At 42.0% G+C, this 19,566-nt stretch overlaps 1 protein-coding gene across 1 annotated transcript; it reads left to right on the forward strand.

The window, feature by feature from the left end:
- The first annotated feature begins 12,150 nt into the window (after positions 1 to 12,150).
- LOC104403518 (potassium voltage-gated channel subfamily V member 2-like) lies at positions 12,151 to 18,092 on the forward strand. The gene is made up of 2 exons (XM_010011673.1): positions 12,151 to 13,584; positions 17,817 to 18,092. Exons 1-2 carry the CDS (start codon positions 12,151 to 12,153, stop codon positions 18,090 to 18,092), a joined length of 1,710 nt encoding a protein of 569 aa, XP_010009975.1.
- The last annotated feature ends 1,474 nt before the right edge of the window (positions 18,093 to 19,566 follow it).

Consider the following 19,566-nt stretch of genomic DNA (forward strand, 5'->3'; position numbering starts at 1 on the left):
CAAGACTGTCCCCATCAAGCTCATCAATGATGACTGGCAGCACAACCTAGAGCTGCATCAGTGCTAGATGGACAACAAAGATTTCAGGTCAGATGTGAGCAAGGCTTTTGGTGGAGTCCAGCACTAAAGTGAATTTCTCCATGGAAGCTGAGAGAAGGGGATTAACGACAGAGAAATAGGAATTTCTCAGCTCGGTGTGCTAGGACACCTTCAGACTCCCACCTGGTGATGTGACTCAGACTTTGCTCATCTGCATTGCCAAGTCAGACCAGCCCCACAACTCAACCATTCCAAGTCATGTCCAAAGCTGGCTTTTTCCTACCTATCCACATTTACACTCATGTTTTTACATACAGCTGTCAGCTGCATGGTCTTGCAAGGTCTTGCTTTTTAACCATCTCACTGAATTCGCTAAGACAAGGAACAAGGCTGTGTCTGGTCTCATCAACATACTAAATATTATGCTTATCACACAGAGAACAGCAATAACTCCAGGGTGATTAATTACCAAAGGTACTCAAACTCTCAGAAACACAGTAAACAATTAATATAATTTAACTTTAGAGCTACACAACAAATTAAAATACAGAAATAAATCCTTCTTTTTCTGTTCATTAGACAGGACATAAACTCTCCTGTGAACAGGCCTGATAAATGAAATTTCCCTTTAGGGCATTACTGATGAAAAATGACAAGTGTAATATTTCTATGTAGCACTTTGCTGAGAATCTGTCAGCAAATCCCCAAGCCTTGCAGTTCCAACTACTCTGAGGGAAATTTTCTCTTTCAAGACTTTTATTAGGAGCTACTTTCCTCCGAAAATATATTGGGGTTCTGGCATTATGGGGTTGTCCCTGAATATGCTCTAAAAAACCATGAGATATTGCTCCTCCTCAGGAGACTAAGTCTGCTTCATTAAAATTAAAATTTTGTTCTTATGGCTAGATAAATGTGCTGTGCAAGAGCTAAGCTGAAGTGCAGAGCATTCTTCAGCTGAACTGACATTTTTTGCCAGAAAAAGTCAATGCTTTTATCCATCTAAAACATCTGCCTATTTATACCTCCGATCAACATGGCATCCAGTCACATCATCATGTTAAAAGCAAACACAAAACCACCTCTTGGTTTGTCAGTCATCATCATCAGCATATATGAGCCATCAGATCCTGTTTGCATTGCTCATGAAAGTAACATCTACAGCTCCCAGGATGCTGCATCTGCAGTCTGAAAAAAAAGTACTCACTTCAAACTACAGACAATAAGCAATGCTGAATCCTTAAATCCTTCCTCCAGTGGGTTTTTTCTTATCGTTGGTTTTTACTGTGGAACTCCATTGGGAGCTTGCATAGGTGAAAGGCTAAAAAGGGATTTGTCTTTCAGTGACCTATTAACATCTAATGCTGTATGTCTTAGTGTCTAAGTATCAAGGCATCAATTGATCTTAAATAAACTAAAAATCCATCACCCCATATTCTCCATAAGTATAATTTGTTAGAGCTGTAGATAAAGCTGCATTCCATTCTAGTATGCACAATATCATATTGATTTACACTGATTTATTTGAAAGACTTGCTTCTGCTACCACAGCTGGTGGAGGTGAGGGGGTGAGGGGGAGGTGCAGGGACAGCTTTGGCTTGTCTACATCAAATCAAGGATAGACCCTATGTGCTGAAAATTCATTTGAGGCTCAGGGAGCAGTCTAACCCACTTGCTTTCCATTGCTACAAAACACAGGACATAAATTAGTTAGCTCATTCTCCGCATGCTAACCTTCTCATTCTGCTGGCTTTCCCTGTGTACCCTGGGATAGAGACTGAGCTAGCCCTGCCCATCCTGAGGGGTACTTGGGGACACAGGGACAGTCACCCAGATTTTGTACCAGCCTCCCAGAGACACCTGAGAGCTGCAGTCTGGGAAGGGTATGGGTTGGGCTGCGAAGGTGCTGCTCCCTGGGGAGCAGGAGGCTGCCAGTCCCATGCTGTTGGTGCTGGAGGGAGATGATGATGGTCGTGGTGCAGCTGAGGGGGCAGGTCCCCCTCTGCTCACCCCACAGGCCCTAGCACTCTGACCTTCCTCCCTAGTGCCTTGTAACTTGGAAGCTTAAACTAGGTGGGCTGAATTATGCCACCTGTTGTTACATGCGTTATGTGTGTGTTTCTTTATAAATCAGGCTGCAGTCAATTAAATTGTATTCCTCATAAGCTGCTTCACTTACCAAATTTGCTATAATGTCTTTTCTGTGATCATTACAGTACAGTCCCTCTGGACTTAACCAGTCTAGGATGGGTATTCAATTACTAATATCTGAGGAGGAAAAAAAAAAAAGCAACAGAAAAATAATAATAAAAAAAGAAAGTGCAAGGAATCCCTGAGCTAAAGATGCATTGCTGGGCTAATTTAAGATCCAGATTTAGTTTAAAGTATAACTTGTAGCAAAACAAAACAAACTGCAGTTCATAACTGAGCACAAGGGAAATGGCAAGCCAGGACACTGAAATGTACGCCCAGGTCCCCTCCTATTCTCCAGGGTAGCTGAAGTGTAGCGTATGTCACTCCAGAGCTATGCAGGTCACTGTCTGTAGTAGAATATCACAGGAGAGAGGCAGTGGCCACCAGTGACATACAGTAGCAAGAAGATGAGCACGTAGCAAAGTAGTGGGAATGTCTGATCTGCCAGAGCCTCAACCAACAGTGCAAACAGTGATCTAATTCTAAGAAAAATAATTTATTTGAAGTTGTGCATGTCCAGTGTGTGCATGGCAAGTTTAGAACTGCCCTGTGATGTCTTATGACTACCGTTCATTGTCCTGCCTCCAGCAGGCTCTGTGTGAACACGTTGGTTCAGCTCAATGGATGGAGGAAGAGCCAGGATAGAGAGCAATAGCTTTGGAAGCCACCTTTGCAAAGCTTCAGAAAAGCAAAAGCAGAAAACAGAAAAAAAAAATCCAGGAAAACAAAACACTAAGTAAACAGTTCAGATAGCAACTTTCTCTTTAAAAGCCTCTCATCCTTTTAAAATCAAGCTTTCTTCCCAGGGCCTACAAGACCCACCACAGTCCCAGGAAATGTGAGATGACTGATGAGCAGTGGCTACTACTTGTTATGGGTATCACAACTGTTTCACTCCCACTGTCAGCCTCCTCCCATATGTTCATTATTTGCCTAACCTCCAATCAGTTAATTTTGGATTAACTCCATTGCTTTTGTATTTCATGGGGTTCTTCAATGAGCATCAGTTTTCCCTGTTTTTTGGTATTCAGTCCATTAGTATCCCTTGGCTGCAATCTATCATTCCTGCACTGACTGATGCTGTCCAACACTGTGCCCCTGGTGCACAAAGTCTGAGCAGCTTCTTGTCACCAGGTCTAGGCTTCCTTACTGCTTCCAACCAGGAAAGGAAGAAATCCAAGGTACAATTTCTTCTCTGGTTTTGTTCTCTACTTCAAAGACATTAAAGCTGCCATTAGTGGTGGTATGTCTGTGCTAGTGGTGATATGCTTGCTTATACTGTCCCCAGGAGTAGGTAAATCTCATAAGCAACTAGTCTTTATACCATAGAGTAGTAAAAAATAAAAAAGTGGATCACTTCCTCATTCAGCAAACAAGGGAAAGTTTAAGGAAGAATGGTGCGCTTACACACACTCTTTATCACTCTCCTAAGTCTCAGAGAGATTCAACATGATCTCTCCCTGTAGACCTGCCTGCCTAGCTCCCCACTAAATGATTAATGACAAATACACCTGTGTAACAGTGTGTTGGCTTACCTCAGCTCTCCTTCTTTCCATGCTGTCTCTGCTCCTGCTGACCTGCAGCCACAGCTCCCTATCATTTCTCCCTCACGCTTAGCTCCCTCTAGAAATACCTAAAGCTGGGCATCCTGCACTTTTCATAGCTAAATTATGCCTGGCAGATTACTGAATGCCTTGACCTCACAGAGCCAAGTTTTGTGGTGGTGAGCCACACATGCACATAGGAACTACACTGATGAGCCAGTGGAGAATTAAGTTAGTAATAAAGTAAATTGTTGGACGGAGAACAGTTAATGAAGACATAATGTAATAGTTAGTGAAGAAGAATGGTGACAGGACTCACTTGTCCTAGAAGAGGATTTTACCAAGTTACTGAGAAAGATGTTTGGTACATATTATGGAAATCACTAAGTGACAGGACATGAAAATGTCTATTCAAACATATGGTCTCTGAGGCAGGAAAATATCACACATGCGATTATGAAAAGTGCCTGACCCATCACAAGTGACTGAATAATCATAAGCCACGTATTGTGGCAGAAGGGACCTACAGCCACTAACTCTAGCCCCTTTGTCCTGTAAGCATTACCAAAATCCACACAAAAAAATTTAATATGCAGCATAATTACACTTTTTGCTTGCATTCCAGCTTCTCAAATAGATTTCAAAAAGGAGTGCTGGCAACTTAGGCAATTCACTGTTTGCTGCACTGCCAAAATCTTAGTTTAGCTAATATCAGTTAGTTACATCTGGCTTGTTTCTTCCAAATATCTCTCATTTGTGAATGAACTGTATACTTCCTCAGCTGCATTTCTCATTTTTCTTTTAACCTCAGTTTGAGCTACAATGAAGCCTATCTAATCCAGGCAACCACATCTCTTGGCACATGCCTCTCGCTTGCACTTGCAGCAAGAAAAAGTGGTAAAAATGCCTGACTTCTTTTGACTTCCTGACATAATGCCTGGACTTCAGTATGAAGCTGAATATGTTTCATACTGAGGCAGAGGAGGTACATATTCATCCCCTATGGACCTAGCAGATGCCAGGCTGTTCTTTAGGATTCAAGATGTAACACAGCAAGAGACCTGCACATGAAGGTAATTCAGCTGCAAAGAAGCAAGCAAAGTTTCAGGAAGCAGGTGAGCTGTGCTAATTTAGTATTGCTTGGTGTGCTGGGATAGGAAAGGCTCAAGAGGGGCAGTCACACCCAAGGAAACAAAAAGAAGGAACTATGGAAAAAAGTTACTGCAATAAATGTGTTTGTCAAGGGACAGAACTTGGATTGTCAGTGGTCTTGAAAAATAATCCTGGATACATGCCTGGCATTAAGCACTTTTCCAAGTCTGTGTGGTCCTGTTGCATACAATATGCATTAATGAGTTGTCTTTTTTCTTGTTGCTAACAGGTTTCAATAAAGTCTATGTAAAAAATCAGCAATTCTCAGCACAGTGTGTGACAGAATGCAAAAGTCAAGAGGAATGGCCATCCAGAGGCCATGGCCAGGCTATAGATTTACCTATTTCCCTGTAAATGAGTCCAAGTTAACTCAGCATTATAACACCAAAAGGAATCAAAGGTTGAATATATCTCTTTATTTTGTCTTTTTGAGTGTGTGTGTGTGTGTGTGTGTGTGTGTGTGTGTGTGTATTGTTGTTTTTGTTTTGGTTAGGGTTTTTTTCAAGATCCTGACATATGGATCATCATAAACTATGTCAGGTTGAGATCTGTGGCCTGGGTGGCTAGTTCTTGCTAGGAATGGAATGCAAACAGGGAAAAGAGAGGAAGTGTTGACTGGAATGGTACCAGTATGATACAGCTTACAGTCTCAGGGGGCCCTTTGCATTTCACGGGACAGATAAGAATGCATGTCATGCTGCCCAGAAGGCCAGGAACGAATGTGTGGACTGAGGGACTGGTTTTCCTCAGGACATGCTTTCATCTCGGGCTTCCAGTTTGTTACTTTACCACTGTTGAGGTTTAAGATGACTTTCACTAAGGGTAGTGGTACTATTGCTTGTGCGGGGTCCTTCCATGTTAAAAATTAATGGACTGTACGCTGCCAGTAAAAAAGTCCCTTTCTCATAGATAAGAAAACAGCAAAACGGGGGGTGGGGGGTGGGTGGGTGGTGAGGAACCAAGCCAACCAAAAAACCCAAACAAACAAAACAAACAAGGGTAAATTCCTGGGAGAGAAAGAAAGTGCAAACACTTTGTATAAGCATGTCCAGACTTTCCCCCTTTTGGCAGTACAAAACAAATTCTCAAAGCAAAACTGGCAGCTGACCTCTGTGCTTATTCCCACAAAGGTGTAAACCTCAGAAAACATAAAGTCTGACAATTACACAGGCCAATCCTCCCACACTCTTAGTGATGGGTTACTGTCATGATTTGGTCTATGCTTCCAGCATATTTCCAGCTTCTTTAGATACAGATGATACTCATTCCCACTTACTAAATAAAAATTGTTCTTGCTGCTGCTCTTGTGTGCTTTTTAACGTTTATGTTCATTGCAGGCCTGGGACCAGCTTGCTTGTGTCTTAGGAGCTGCTAATGTTTATGAATGAGACACTGCACACAGTAAGCAAGACCCACTAGAAAGCCCAGCAATATGCAATACACAAAATACTGGTTATTCTTCTGCTGCTTGTTTCCAGGTTATATCACTTCGTTCTTCAGCATGCCACCTGTAAAAAAAGGGTTACAAACTCATTAAGCTAGTGGAATATGGTACAGTTCTTTTTTTGTGTATCTCTTTTCACATGTATCTTTCCTGCTTTAACACGTTGACTTGCTGAAGCACATGCTAGATATATCCATTTCCCCACACGATTTCTCCTCACATGAGCCACCTGATACACAGCTATTTCTGGCTACATAAGCCTGCTGAAAATCCCAGGCATCACTGCTGAGCATCTTAAGACTCAGGCTTGTGGGCAGATTGCCCCAGTTTAGCAAATCATTCCACGTAAGCAGAGCTGTGGTCTTTTTGTCCACACCCATAGCATGTAGCAACTACAAAGCATTGAATTTATTTAAGCTTGCAATGCAAGGGGGCCAAATTAAAGTTGTGTTATTTTGCACTTGCTGGGGTTCAGAGTTTGTGTGCAGACAGCCCTCATGGCTCAGCTGGTGATATCGGTTCCGTATACCTTGGTAATTTTGACCATGTCTGCACCGCCAGGCTCATATGCCTACAGATCATAACAAGTACACTTAATACTTGGGGAACCTCTCTGCAATATGGTTTCACCCTATCTAATGTTTATGTTACCCTGCTTTCCATATTAGGTCTATCCTGCCCACTGTGGGGCTAGTTAGCTCTTGCATGTGTTGGGAGATACCTAGTATGCAGAGAGGCAATTCCTGTTTCTTTTCGTAAGTGTAACAGGCACATTGACATCCACTGTAACATGTGAGCAGGAAGAGACATAAGCAACTCGGTGATGCTGACTAGTCCACCCCTCAATCATCCTCTCTTTCCACTAGTTTGCCCTTTCTAACCACCTTCTGGGTGGCTACAGCAGGAGGCTTGGCAAATGGAAAAAAAAGACAGAAATAGAGAAAGCAACAAGCAGAGAAGCAACGTGGCACTCTGAGGGCTGAGAAAGTCCGCCAGGGTGGTAGAGTACAAAGATGCCTGAAATCACAGTGCAAGAAGTATCCTTTTGCTCACCGCTGCTCGCATTTGAATCTAACTGACCTGAGTGGAGGCAAAGGGTAGAGTGAAGGTTGCTTCAGCTCTGAGTAGATCTCGTATTCTGCAAACCTCTAGCTTGGGGGATTGGGGGTGTGGGGTGTTGTTTTTTATTTGGTTGGTTGGTTGTTTGGGTTGGCTTGTTGTTGGTGTGTATGTGTGTTTTTTTCTTTGTTTTCCTCTTTTTTTTTACAATCACTCTTTATAAAGAACTAGTGTGTGAAGAGGCAGACAGAACAGAATCCTAATTCTCCTACTGCCTGAGTCACCCCTCCCAGTTTTAGCAGACACTGCAGTCTGTCTACCTTCAGCCTTATTATGCTTTTTGAGCACCCTAATATGATAAACAGGACATTAATAATTATTACATTTTTAACAACCGCCATTAGCAGAAATTTCCACATTGTTAAAATAGCTTGAAAGGTCACTGGAGGTTAATGAAGGAGCCTGGATGGACCTTTTGAAACAACCCTCCATGTTACTCTTCAGTGTAATTCCCTATGGATAGCTGAGCATGTTATTTCAAATCCCCAAGATGTTAGTCTGAGCCACCCTTTTTAGAAAAATGTCAGAACTGCTGAGTGAAGTTCTAGGGTCATTGTTCAAGAAGGTCGGAACAGATGATCTTACAGGCCTTTCCTGACCTTATAAAACTACTAATCTGTGAATGGTTTCTCTAGTGAGGCAGGAACTAATTCACCAAGGCCTTACAGAGCCATATAAATTCTTCAAGGTAATTTTAATTAAAAAGTTCTTTTTTTTTTTTTATTTTTTAAACCAAGACAAAGTAAGCATACTCAGCTCTGAGGCTGATTTGCTCAGTGAAAAAGTGTTGGAGTTATACAGTCCCCTATCCTGTAAACTCCTTAAAACAAAGACCAGCAAAGACCCATCTCATGACCCTCTTCCGTTTCAATTATAGTTTTCTCTTGTGAAAATACTGTTCTCAGGAAGCTGATATCCAGAGCACTGTATGGTTGATTGGAGAGTATTCTCCACTGTTACTGACTGCCGGGTTTTCATGTTTCTTCTACCCATAGAATCATAGAATATCACAAGTTGGAAGGGCCCCATAATGTTACACTGAGTGCAAATCAGATTTCTCCCTAAGGCTTCTCTACCCACAAGGAAGTCCATGGGTCCTCCTAGTTTACTATCAATCATCAGCAAACATACATTGAAGAACATTTTATTCCTGCAACCAAATAGTTTATTAAAACAAAGAGAACTGTCCCTAAAATCAAGCCCTGGGGAAACTTACTTCTGACTGGCTGCCAGCCTGATACAACACCATTTACTAAAACTCTCTGAGCCCTACCTTTCAGCCAATTATTCACCCATTGTATTATGGACTTGTCTAGCTGTTTCCTGGACATTTTGTCCAGAAGGATACTGTGAGAGACAATATCAAAGGCTTTGCTAAAATGAAAAAAATCTACATCTACTGGCTTCCCTTAGTAAACTAGATGGGAAACCTTGTCTTAAAAGGAAATGAAGTTGGTTAAGCAGGATTTTCCCCTTGTGAACCTGTGCTGGCTATGACCAATGGCTACATTGTCTCTTAAGTGTTTTTCAATAACTCCCAGAAAATATTCTCCATAATTTGACTAGTCAGTGAAATGAGACTGACAGGCCTGTAATAACAAGGGTCTACCCTCTCACCCTTCTTGAAAGCTGGCACAACATTAGCCAGCTTCCAGTCAACTGGGACTTCTCCATGCTCCCAAGACCATTGACAAGTAATGGAGAGAGGTCCTGAAATAACACTAGCCAGCTCTTTCAGTACCTTGGGATGAACCACACTGCACCCCATAAACTTACGTGCGTCAAGCTGGAGCAGCAAGTCTTGAACAAGTTCAGAGCCCACTGGGACCTATCATTCACCCAGTCACAGTCTTCCAGCACAGGGCTCTGGAGGCCCTAAGACTGATCATCAGCTTTGAAGACAGAGGCAAAGAAGGCATTAAACTACTCTGCTTTGTCTGTGTCCGTATTTGTGAGGTGGCTGGCGTCGTTAAGTAACAAATATTATCTCTGATCCCCCTTTTGCTGTTATAATGTTTTAAAAAGCCTTTTCTGTTGTCCTTCATAGTACCAACCAGCTTGAATCTTCATCAAGGTTTGGCCCCACGAATTTTCTCCCTACAGTGGTGAACAGTATCTCTGTCGTCCTCCCATGTCACATGTCCTTGCTTCCAATGTCCTTATACTTTCCATTTCTGCCTAAGATCTAGAAGAAAATCCCTGCTCAGTCAAGTCACCCTTCTGCCTCAGTTGCTTGATTTCTGACACTTTTGGAATTGCCCACTCCTGCACTCTAAAGACATGGCTTTTAAAAAGTGACCATCATTCATGGACCCCAATATCTTCAAAAGCAGATTCCTGGGGGACCTAACTAGTTTCTTCAACTGCCCTGCTCTTTCCTACACAAGAAGATCTTGTGTAATTCTTATTAACAACACATATGAAGATAAGCAACACACTGATTAAGGTGTTTAGGGGATAAAGAAAAAAAGCAGGAAAATTAATAGTCTGAAAAATAGTCTTTTCTTATCTAGACTGAGAGTCTAGCAGCTCAGAACCAAGTCTAACCCCCAAGAAAAGAATATAAATGCAGCAATTTTATTTCACCTATTGTCAGTAACAGGCAAATTTGAGCAGAGAGTACCAGATGCCCGAGAGCTATGTTCTCAAAAATATCTAGGTCAAAGCAATTAGTCTGAGTGGAAGCAAAATAAAGATCTTTCTTGTTTTGCTTAGTAGTGATGTCCAAGGTCTTCAGGCAGGTGCATGAGGTGTTGGCATTTGACAGTCTTGAAGTTTACCCTGTAGAAGCTCCTGCTACTGCAGTATGGTATGAGCAGTATGGTATCTCTTGAGTAGTGAGCAATAAGCCTTACCAGATACTTCTCAGAAGTGAGACCAGTGAGCACAACAAGGAAAATGAAATGTTACAGTGGAGGCTGGCAAGAGGAATATGTTTATAGTCTAGCCTGAGTCTTGATTAAGAAACATTCAAGAATTTCAGTAGTAAAATGATGGCATTGCAGACTATTTTTTTTTTTTTTTATTACGTCAGAATTGGTTTGCTTAGGAGAAAGAAACCGCCTTGAAATTGGACATTAATTTGCATTAAGGTTGCTAACAAAGGACTCACTATAGCATGGTTTAATGTTCAAAGCAAACTGCAAAGCAGATTATTATCTGTAATAACGGATTGAGAATCCCTATTAATAGGACTCTTGCCTTTTTTTGCATCAAGAAAGAGGAGACACATTCATGAAGCAAAACACTTTCAAGCACAGCTAAATATGAATTGCCAATAATCCAGGCCTTAAACAGTGTGAATTGCAGAGACCTTGAACTGTTAAACACGATGCACCCATTAGGATGCAGCCTGAGAACAAAAGTGTCACAAAACATTCAGTTATGATGTCTTACTGTTTGTAGAGAGCTAGAAAATGTAAAAGCTGTAATTGGGAGTAGGGGAAAGGGGAAAAAGAAAGGGTGATTCTAATTGCAAAAGCATATCGCTCTGCACAGGACAGTACCAAAACAACATACTGGAATTTGCTGGTGCAAGACCATGAGATTAAAAAACTGTAAATTAGAGGCTAAGAGCATCCGGGAGGGGAGGGGGGGGGCATCCCTTTGTTTTGTTTGTTCTCTTCTTCACAGGAGCTGTAGGTCAGCTGAAGTGCTCTAGTAACGAGGGGAAGTAACCTGGCTTTCTGATCATTGTTACTAGAGATGTTTGTGCCAGCTCAGTCAGAGCTGAGGGTGAAACCTCCACTAAAACAAAGAGAAAGCATCTCTTCTGTCCTACTAGGTACCTACTGCAGTTTTACACTTTAAATGTGTCCTGCAAGAGAAACAAGAGTGGATTTGTTCTGTTTCTGAGCAGCTCATGAAGAGTTTGAACTGAAGCAGCAGGCTGGAAACCTCTTCACAGCCCTCCCCTTCACTTCCGCTGTGTCCAGAGGAGCAAGAAACCCGTGCTTTCAGAGCACAGACAAAGCTCCAGGCACACACTGTGACTTTCCTCAGCCCATAACTGGATGGAAGTATTCTAAATGGGACTAAAAAGGGATGGCTTTTATTTGCTCACCTTTGGGAAACATTTTAAGAGCTACTCTGGTGAATTCCTACCCATTATTGCATATCAATTTTTCATTATTTTCATTAAGGAAAACCAAGCCATGCTACGCTCATGCAGACGAAGGAAATGTGTAATGTTCTTTCTCCCCCATCGTACATTTTCGTTTTGAGATTATTCTTAATCTGTATATACTTGAATTAGGAAAACGTATAGGGTTTATTAGAAATAAAACTTTAGGGGTTTTTTTCCCTACTGATTTTTCATAGATTTATGGATCCATAATCATTCACGTCACAGCCTGAGGGAGATGAGGCTGGAACAGGATAATAGCCCTTAAATCCCCTTCTCTAAGCGCTCAGATGTTTGCTGTCAGCAAGATTAAAACGGTCAACAGCAGTCTTCATGTGTCTATTTCCCACAAGGAGCTTTAACAACAACTGGAGTGTTGGCTCACACAGAGGAAAATGCAGAAACACTGCTGTGCATGATAGTACTGAGATAAAGAAAGAAGAAAACAGGACTGTCATCCTTTGTAGTGTTAGAAAGGACTAGTTTGAGTTCCTTGATCAGGTGAATGTAAAGAAGCGAGAAGAGTAAGGAAAAATAGTATGTTGCAGTTTAACATGCAGAGACAGTTTCCTTTCCTAAAACATAAAGGCAGAGAGGGGGAATCACCCTATGTCCTCCCACAGCCTGACAAGGGGAAGGACAAGGAAGGCAAGAATGTAGACTGGCAGAGTGGCTTTTCTGCTACCACTCCATTGAAGTCCCAGCACCTACTGCTCCTGGGACCTGAGGGGAATTACAACTATTATGTGGATGATGAAGATGAGGAAGAAGAAGAAAAAGACCAAGGAAAATGGCCAAGCAGAGAACCATTTGAGGGGGAAAACAAGCTCTCGTCATCCATTCCTTGCTCTCCTGCCCCTTCCACTGGAGCCCCGGCTTCCACTTCATCTGTGCTGAACATCAATGTTGGTGGCCAAAGCTACCATCTCACCTACCAGGCAGTGGCTACCTATCCCAAGACCCGCCTGGGCCGCCTGGCTACCTCCCCTGACCGCCGCTGCCAGCTGGGCCTGTGTGACGACTATGCAGCCCAGGTAGATGAGTACTTCTTTGACCGGGACCCAGCCGTCTTTCAGCTGGTATACAACTTCTATTCCTCAGGGGTGCTGCGTGTGCGGGATGAGCTGTGCCCCCGTAGCTTCCTGGAGGAGCTGAGCTACTGGGGAGTGCGGCTCAAATACACACCCCGCTGCTGCCGAATCTGCTTTGAGGAGCGCCGTGATGAGCTGAGCGAGCAGCTGAAGGTCCAGCGTGAGCTGCGCTCCCAGGCAGAGGCTCAGGAGAATGAGCAGCTCTTCCACCACATGCGCTACTATGGTCCTCAGCGTTGGCGCCTCTGGAACCTCATGGAGAAGCCCTTCTCCTCTGTCACTGCCAAGGTGATGGCAGTGGCCTCCAGCTTTTTCGTGCTTATCTCTGTAGTAGCCCTGGCACTCAACACTGTGGAGGAAATGCAGCAGGTAGACCGTAAGAGTGGGGAGAACCGGCCTGTCCTGGAGCACATTGAGACCCTGTGCATCGCGTTCTTTACACTGGAGTACCTGCTGCGCTTGGTGTCTACCCCAGACCTGCGCCGCTTTGCCAGCAGTGCCCTCAATGCAGTAGACCTCATTGCCATCCTGCCCCTCTACCTGCAGCTGCTGCTTGAATGTTTTGCTGATGACGACCAGCCCCGAGGTCGAGGTTCTCAGCATGAGCATGATATTGAGAAGGTGGGACGGGTGGGTAAGGTGGGGCAAGTGCTTCGCATCATGCGTCTCATGCGCATCTTCCGCATCCTCAAGCTGGCCCGCCACTCCACAGGGCTGCGTGCCTTTGGCTTTACCTTGCGTCAGTGCTATCAGCAGGTGGGCTGCCTTTTGCTCTTCATTGCCATGGGCATCTTCGCCTTCTCTGCCATGGTCTACACAGTGGAGCACGATGTCTCCAGTACCAACTTCACCAGCATCCCCCATGCTTGGTGGTGGGCTGCCGTAAGTAAACACATCTTACCTTGCTGGGTAGCCAGAGACCCTCCCTCCCCTCCCCTTCCTTGCTAGAGTCGCTGACAGTCTTGAAAACAGCAGGCTCAGATCAGTGAACATCTGTTCTGAATTCTGAGCTTACAGGACATATGCACTCACTCACGCACACACATGCTTGCGCTCATTCACCTCTGGTGTAAGCTTAAGTTAAGGCTTAATCAGACAGACAGTGTTGAAATTTGCATCCAATCAAATGTAGATAGTGCTTGCACTTTTGAAGAAGTGGGCAGAGACAGGAAAAAAAACATTTCCACATTTAATCCCACTGTCAACATTGCCAAATTAAAAAAAAAAAAAAAAGCAAAAAATAAAAGCTTGCATCAGGCTAACTGTTGCATGTGGACATAGGTTTTCATTCTTGTTCTTTTTAGAGCTCTACTGTGATGCATTGTACAACTGCAAGATGCTAAAACGTGGTTTATTAACTACAGTCTGAAACTTGCAAAGCCAAAGCTGTCCCAGAGCTCTGGCCTTTAAAAATGTATTAGGAGTGACAGCGCAAGAGATTGTGTTCTCCTCCTTAGGTGGCACATCTAAGGTGCATATCTGCAGACAGACAAAACATTGGAGGTTATTTGCACTCTGCCAGACTTACAGAAGAACAAATACAAAAAGAAGCAGAATGGCCCAAGGAGTTGATAATGGGAACTGCCTTCTGCATCTAGGTCAGTGATTTGAATCCCACATCAGTCAGTACTGAGAGCGGGTTAATGTCACCTTGAATCTTTTTTTGCAGCCTTTGCTAGAAAGAGTGTGATTTTAGTCCCATCCCAAGTGCTTGGAGTGAGGGTAACTGCCTGAGTTTCAGCTGACAACTCTCAGCAATAAAGACAGAATGACCTCGTTTCTAGAGACTGCCACTGGGTTAGTGCTCTGAGGCATTTGGGCACATCTCTTTGAAGGGTCTGAACTATCACTGATGTTTTCTATACTGTGTTATGTGGAGGGGTGTTTTTGAGACATCATTTTCTGGGCTGTTGGGTTCACATCTTTCAGGGGCATGAAGATGTAGCCAGGAACACAAAGATGTGAGAGTTTAATGTCCTCCACCTGCCTTAAATGTCTCCTGGCTCTAGCAACGTCATGAGAGGACTGTTCCAGCACCCCAAACCTGGAATTCACCTCTAAAGGATTTGGAAAGCAGTTCAACTCTAGACTTGGATTATATTAACATCCAAGGATGGGTATATATTCACTTACAGAAGGCTAACCAGTATTTCTTAAACTATTGTGAGATAAAAATGATAATTATATTCTTCTAGTTGAGTTGTGAAGACAAAAGAAACACCTCTAAGTTTATCAAGACTAGCAGATGATGGAGAGGGAGCTGTAGGCTGTAACTAAATGCTTAACAGATAATCTTCATGCAAAGTATGGCAGTTTCACAATTATCGTTTTTACAGAAATGTTTTGGCAGGAAGACGGGTGGTTTTATCAAGAGCATTGGGGAGAGGGGGATGTTGATCCCTGCCTATGCTGCTGCCTGCAACATTTCAGAGCTGGAAAACAACAGCTCTGTTATGCTGCAAAAGATGCGCGTCTACAGCAGCCTAGATTAAATCAGAGTGTAGCTAGACAATGCAGGTACTGAGAGAAGGCAAAGGACCTATATCTTGCCTGTCCATAACTCTGAGACTTGTTCTAGTCTGTCATCATGTACATTTCATTTTGCAGCAGTTGATGCTGGCCTCCATAATCCATGTTTATGGCAAGGTCCCCAGGAGCACTTCTGTCCTCTGGTCCTGGCTATGGGGTTGGCTAAGTCTCAGTTGTTCCCAGGGGAAGGAAACCCATGCAAATGGACTGGAAGGGAGTCAGATTTTTTCATGCTAGTTGATCAGCATAGACACTGGATGTACTGACCTGTGTATGGGGCCCACAGGACATTGACCCTAACCCATCCAAAGTCACTTATCCTGTTATCCTGGACAGCAGCCCCAGGAACCCATGGCCTGCACTTCTCGTTCAGCAATGGCTGATGTGATGTGGTGGTTTCCCATACATATGTTTTAGTTATTCAGCATATGCAGAAAAACTGGCCCTACAGACACACATAGACATTTATATAGATACATGCATATGCACATGTGCTGAATATCCTTTAAACTGGGGCATTGGAAGGAGAAAAAAATGAGTGAATAAAAAAAAGGTCCTGTAATATGACCTTCACAGGTCATCTTCAAGTGATATACACAGATTATGAAAAAATTTGTGCTTCATACATTACTCGAATAAAGATATCAGGCTTATATTTTTTTTTTTTTGAACATGCAGGATATAAGCAAAATTTCTATGGCTCATCTCAAAAGCTGGTGTCACTGTACTGATTTAAATACTCCTAAGAGACCTATATGACAATAACAATGTGAAAAAGGCCTATCGGGTGAGCAAGTGTCTTCAAAAGAAGAGCTGTAGCATGCACATTGCAATTCCAAGGCATAAAACTCCTTTTACAGCTTATTCATTCTTTAAGAGTGAAAATTAATATCCAGATCACCCAAATTTCATTAAAATTCAACAGCGTTCACAGTCTCACACACACAGAAGTATCCCTCCCAAACTGTCACAAGAAGATGTAGAAGACTACGCCAGTGGAACAGAACCTTATCACAGGATAATTGTTTTGTCCTGAGTGGTAGAGATAAACATCTTGCCTTCATCTCAGTATTTATTTTTGGAGATATTTATCCTGTATTATCATTCAAATCCAGTGACTTAATTTCCATTAAACCAAGTGACTAATCCTTTTTATTCCACAGGAAGCACCAGGTGCATCCTACAAATGTGCTTATCCAGTGTTGTCTCATGTACCCTCATGCTTTCTTCATTTGAAATAACATTTTATTTAGCATGTTAGAGGACAGCAGGCTGCACACTGTGACCTTCAAAAGACCTATTTCAGTGCTAAAGCCAGAAGGGCATTACATGAAAGTCCTACTGCGTTTTATTTCTGTCAAAGGTTTAGATTACTGTTTCACAGATACACTGAGTGTCTGAGTGCATCTGTGCAAAACAAATAAAGAAATAAAAAAAAAAAAAAAAGAAAATAATTGGCTGATAAAGTTCCCTTGCACAGATTAGGAAGTGCCAGATGGCAGAAGCCTGCAAGTTTTACCTGCCTGAGAAAAATAAGTTACATTTCCTAAATGTGAAAATTATAAACAATCGAGATGTGTGCAGTAGAAATACATAAATTAGGAGTTACTTTATGCTGACTGTAGACAATGTGATGGCAAAATGTGCAGTTTCATATAAAGTGCGTAAATACCTCCAGTCCCACAACCCCCCCCGCCCACTTAAACAACCCCCAAACCCTTCTTCAAAGGGGAATTCAGAAAAAAAAAGCTTCCCACCTGTGTACCTGTCAGCTAAAACAAACAGAAATATTCCCTAGTGAAGGTACACACATACCTTATTTTTGAAACCTCTGACATACAGCTGAGCAGGAATATCAAACAACTTAGCTCTATAAATATATATGTTGCAAGAATACACTGTGAGCAAAACCTTCAGGCAACATAGAAAGATCTTTGGTATCTCCTCAGCTCCTTATAGGTATATAACAATTAAAGGGGATTTTACCTAGAAACTTCAAAGTCCTGGGTCACTTCTTCTTATAGAATAATATACAACATCATAAAAGTATATTTCACAATCAGCTAAAGGGTTTCATGTGTTTTTTCATTAGTTCCTAAAATATATATGACAAACAAAGGTAACATTCAACATACCATCCACAGAATAAGTCCCAAAATACCAGGTTTTATAAGCACACTGGATTTAGACACAGGGCATCTGTTCCAAGTGACACGATGAGGGAGCAGGGTGGTAGTTATCAGTGGATTTGTACGGCCAGGAAGCCATCTCTCTCATCCGCTCACCACAGCCAAGAAAACCTACTTACTTGAGCAGGCTGGTATGGAAATTGTTTGGAAATTTCTTCTGCCAGACAAATCTTTTGAAAATCCTGCTGGATTGTGTCAAACTGCATTCTTGTCTTTCCTTATTGCATGAGAGGAATTATTTTTTATAATAGGGATTTTTGCATAAAATGGATAGTATAGAAAAAAAGGCACCAGAGAGTATTTCAGATTTATGATGTGAAGTGTAAAAACTTGTCTCAGATCCCTGAACTCTATGTTTCTTCTCAGCTAATAAGCTGATTGTTGGTTTGCCCGTAGGTCAGCATCTCTACAGTGGGATATGGAGACATGTGTCCAGAAACTCACCTTGGCCGCTTGTTTGCTTTCCTCTGCATTGCGTTTGGAATAATCCTGAATGGCATGCCCATCTCCATTCTCTACAACAAATTCTCAGACTACTACAGCAAGCTGAAGGCCTATGAGTACACAGCTCTTAAGAAAGAAAGGGGGAAGGTAGACTTCACACGGAGAGCCATGAAGAAAATATCTGAATGCTGTGGAGAAGGTGCAACCCAGTCCTTGTCACAGCACTGAGTTTATGCTTTGGACAATGGGAGGGAACAGAGAAGCTGAAGAAGAAAGAAGAAAAACAGATCAGCCAAGCTAACTGAAGAGAAGCTGAAAAGGCTGAAAGTAGACAGCAAAATCTGATTTAAAGGGGCTTGTTTTCAAAAGAAAAAAGACTCAGATTACAACAATTTTTTTATTATTATTTTTTTTTTCTTTTTTTATCTTTGCTAGGCTGTGAGCAGCACTTAAGTGCTCATCAACTGTCTGGGATGACATGCTTCAGATTAACCACCTAGAAACTCTGAATTAGACCTACATGAAATTGCAACCCCCTGCTTCTGATTAGACCCACGATAAAGACCCATCATAATCAAACCAAAGGAGAAGAAATTGCTTCCATTAAATGTCAGCCACCTCACTGCTACCAAGGCAGTCTCAAAAATTAAACAAATAGAATACCCAATATACTGACTGCATTGCTGAAATTGGTTTTGCACCAGATTTCAAGCCCAGGAAAACAGCTCCTGGTGCTTATCTGAATATTAGCAGCATCTACATTCTTTAAGCTTTTAGCTTCTGTCTCCACAGCCAGATAGCTATGCTTCATTGTTCCAATTTTATTTTTCAAATGCAGCCCTGCAAACCATTCCCATTTTCATACCTATGCAAGCAGCATACTGCTTTTAGTATTTCCCCACCACTACCTCCATAATCATCTTTCATTATGCCAAGAACTAGTGAAGAAGTCTGCAGAGTTGAAAAATGTCATTGATAATTTTGAAAACACTTTCAAACCACAATCTTCTTTAGTTATAGAATTAAGTGATAAAGTAAACTTATTTCACAGCATTTAATGTATCTACTTACTGAATTTTTAGAAAAATAATAGGCCCATTATGGGGCATAAGTGTTAAAGTAGCATTTAAAAAACAGTAATAAAATGAAACATGTAATGGATAATACATCATAAAGACTTTTCACACGAAGGATCTTATCTGTAACCAATTTTAAATATAATTTAGAATCAAGATACTTTGTCTGGTACATACAACCATTAAGGACACAATTCTGACACCTTAGCTCACCCCCAGTAGTACCTTACTTCCTAAGATTACTGAGCCTTCTTGCACAGCTGGATGCAATTTCTTACACACCAGAAACTCATCACAAAACATACGCAACAAATAACAACAATAATTAAATGGAATCACAGTTTCCTGTATTAGTTAGCAACATATCAGGAGTACTTCTTTTATGTAAAAGCAGTCATACCAGTTTAGAAATAACAACCTAAATAACAGATCTGAAAGAACAGTTATTTTATTGATACTCAGATATAAATAGCATTAAAGTAAGAAGGGTAACAGAAAGAAGCAATGGTAATAACTACTGATACAATCCATGGCTGTTACTCAGCAGTGCTCTTGCTTCAAAACAGCCTGATAGTAGACATGCATTTTAACATCCTTGAACACTCCCATTCTATCTGTGCTGTCCT

This window comes from Nestor notabilis, unplaced genomic scaffold (assembly GCF_000696875.1).
Source record: "Nestor notabilis isolate BGI_N333 unplaced genomic scaffold, ASM69687v1 scaffold16993, whole genome shotgun sequence".
Classification (NCBI taxonomy): domain Eukaryota; kingdom Metazoa; phylum Chordata; class Aves; order Psittaciformes; family Psittacidae; genus Nestor; species Nestor notabilis.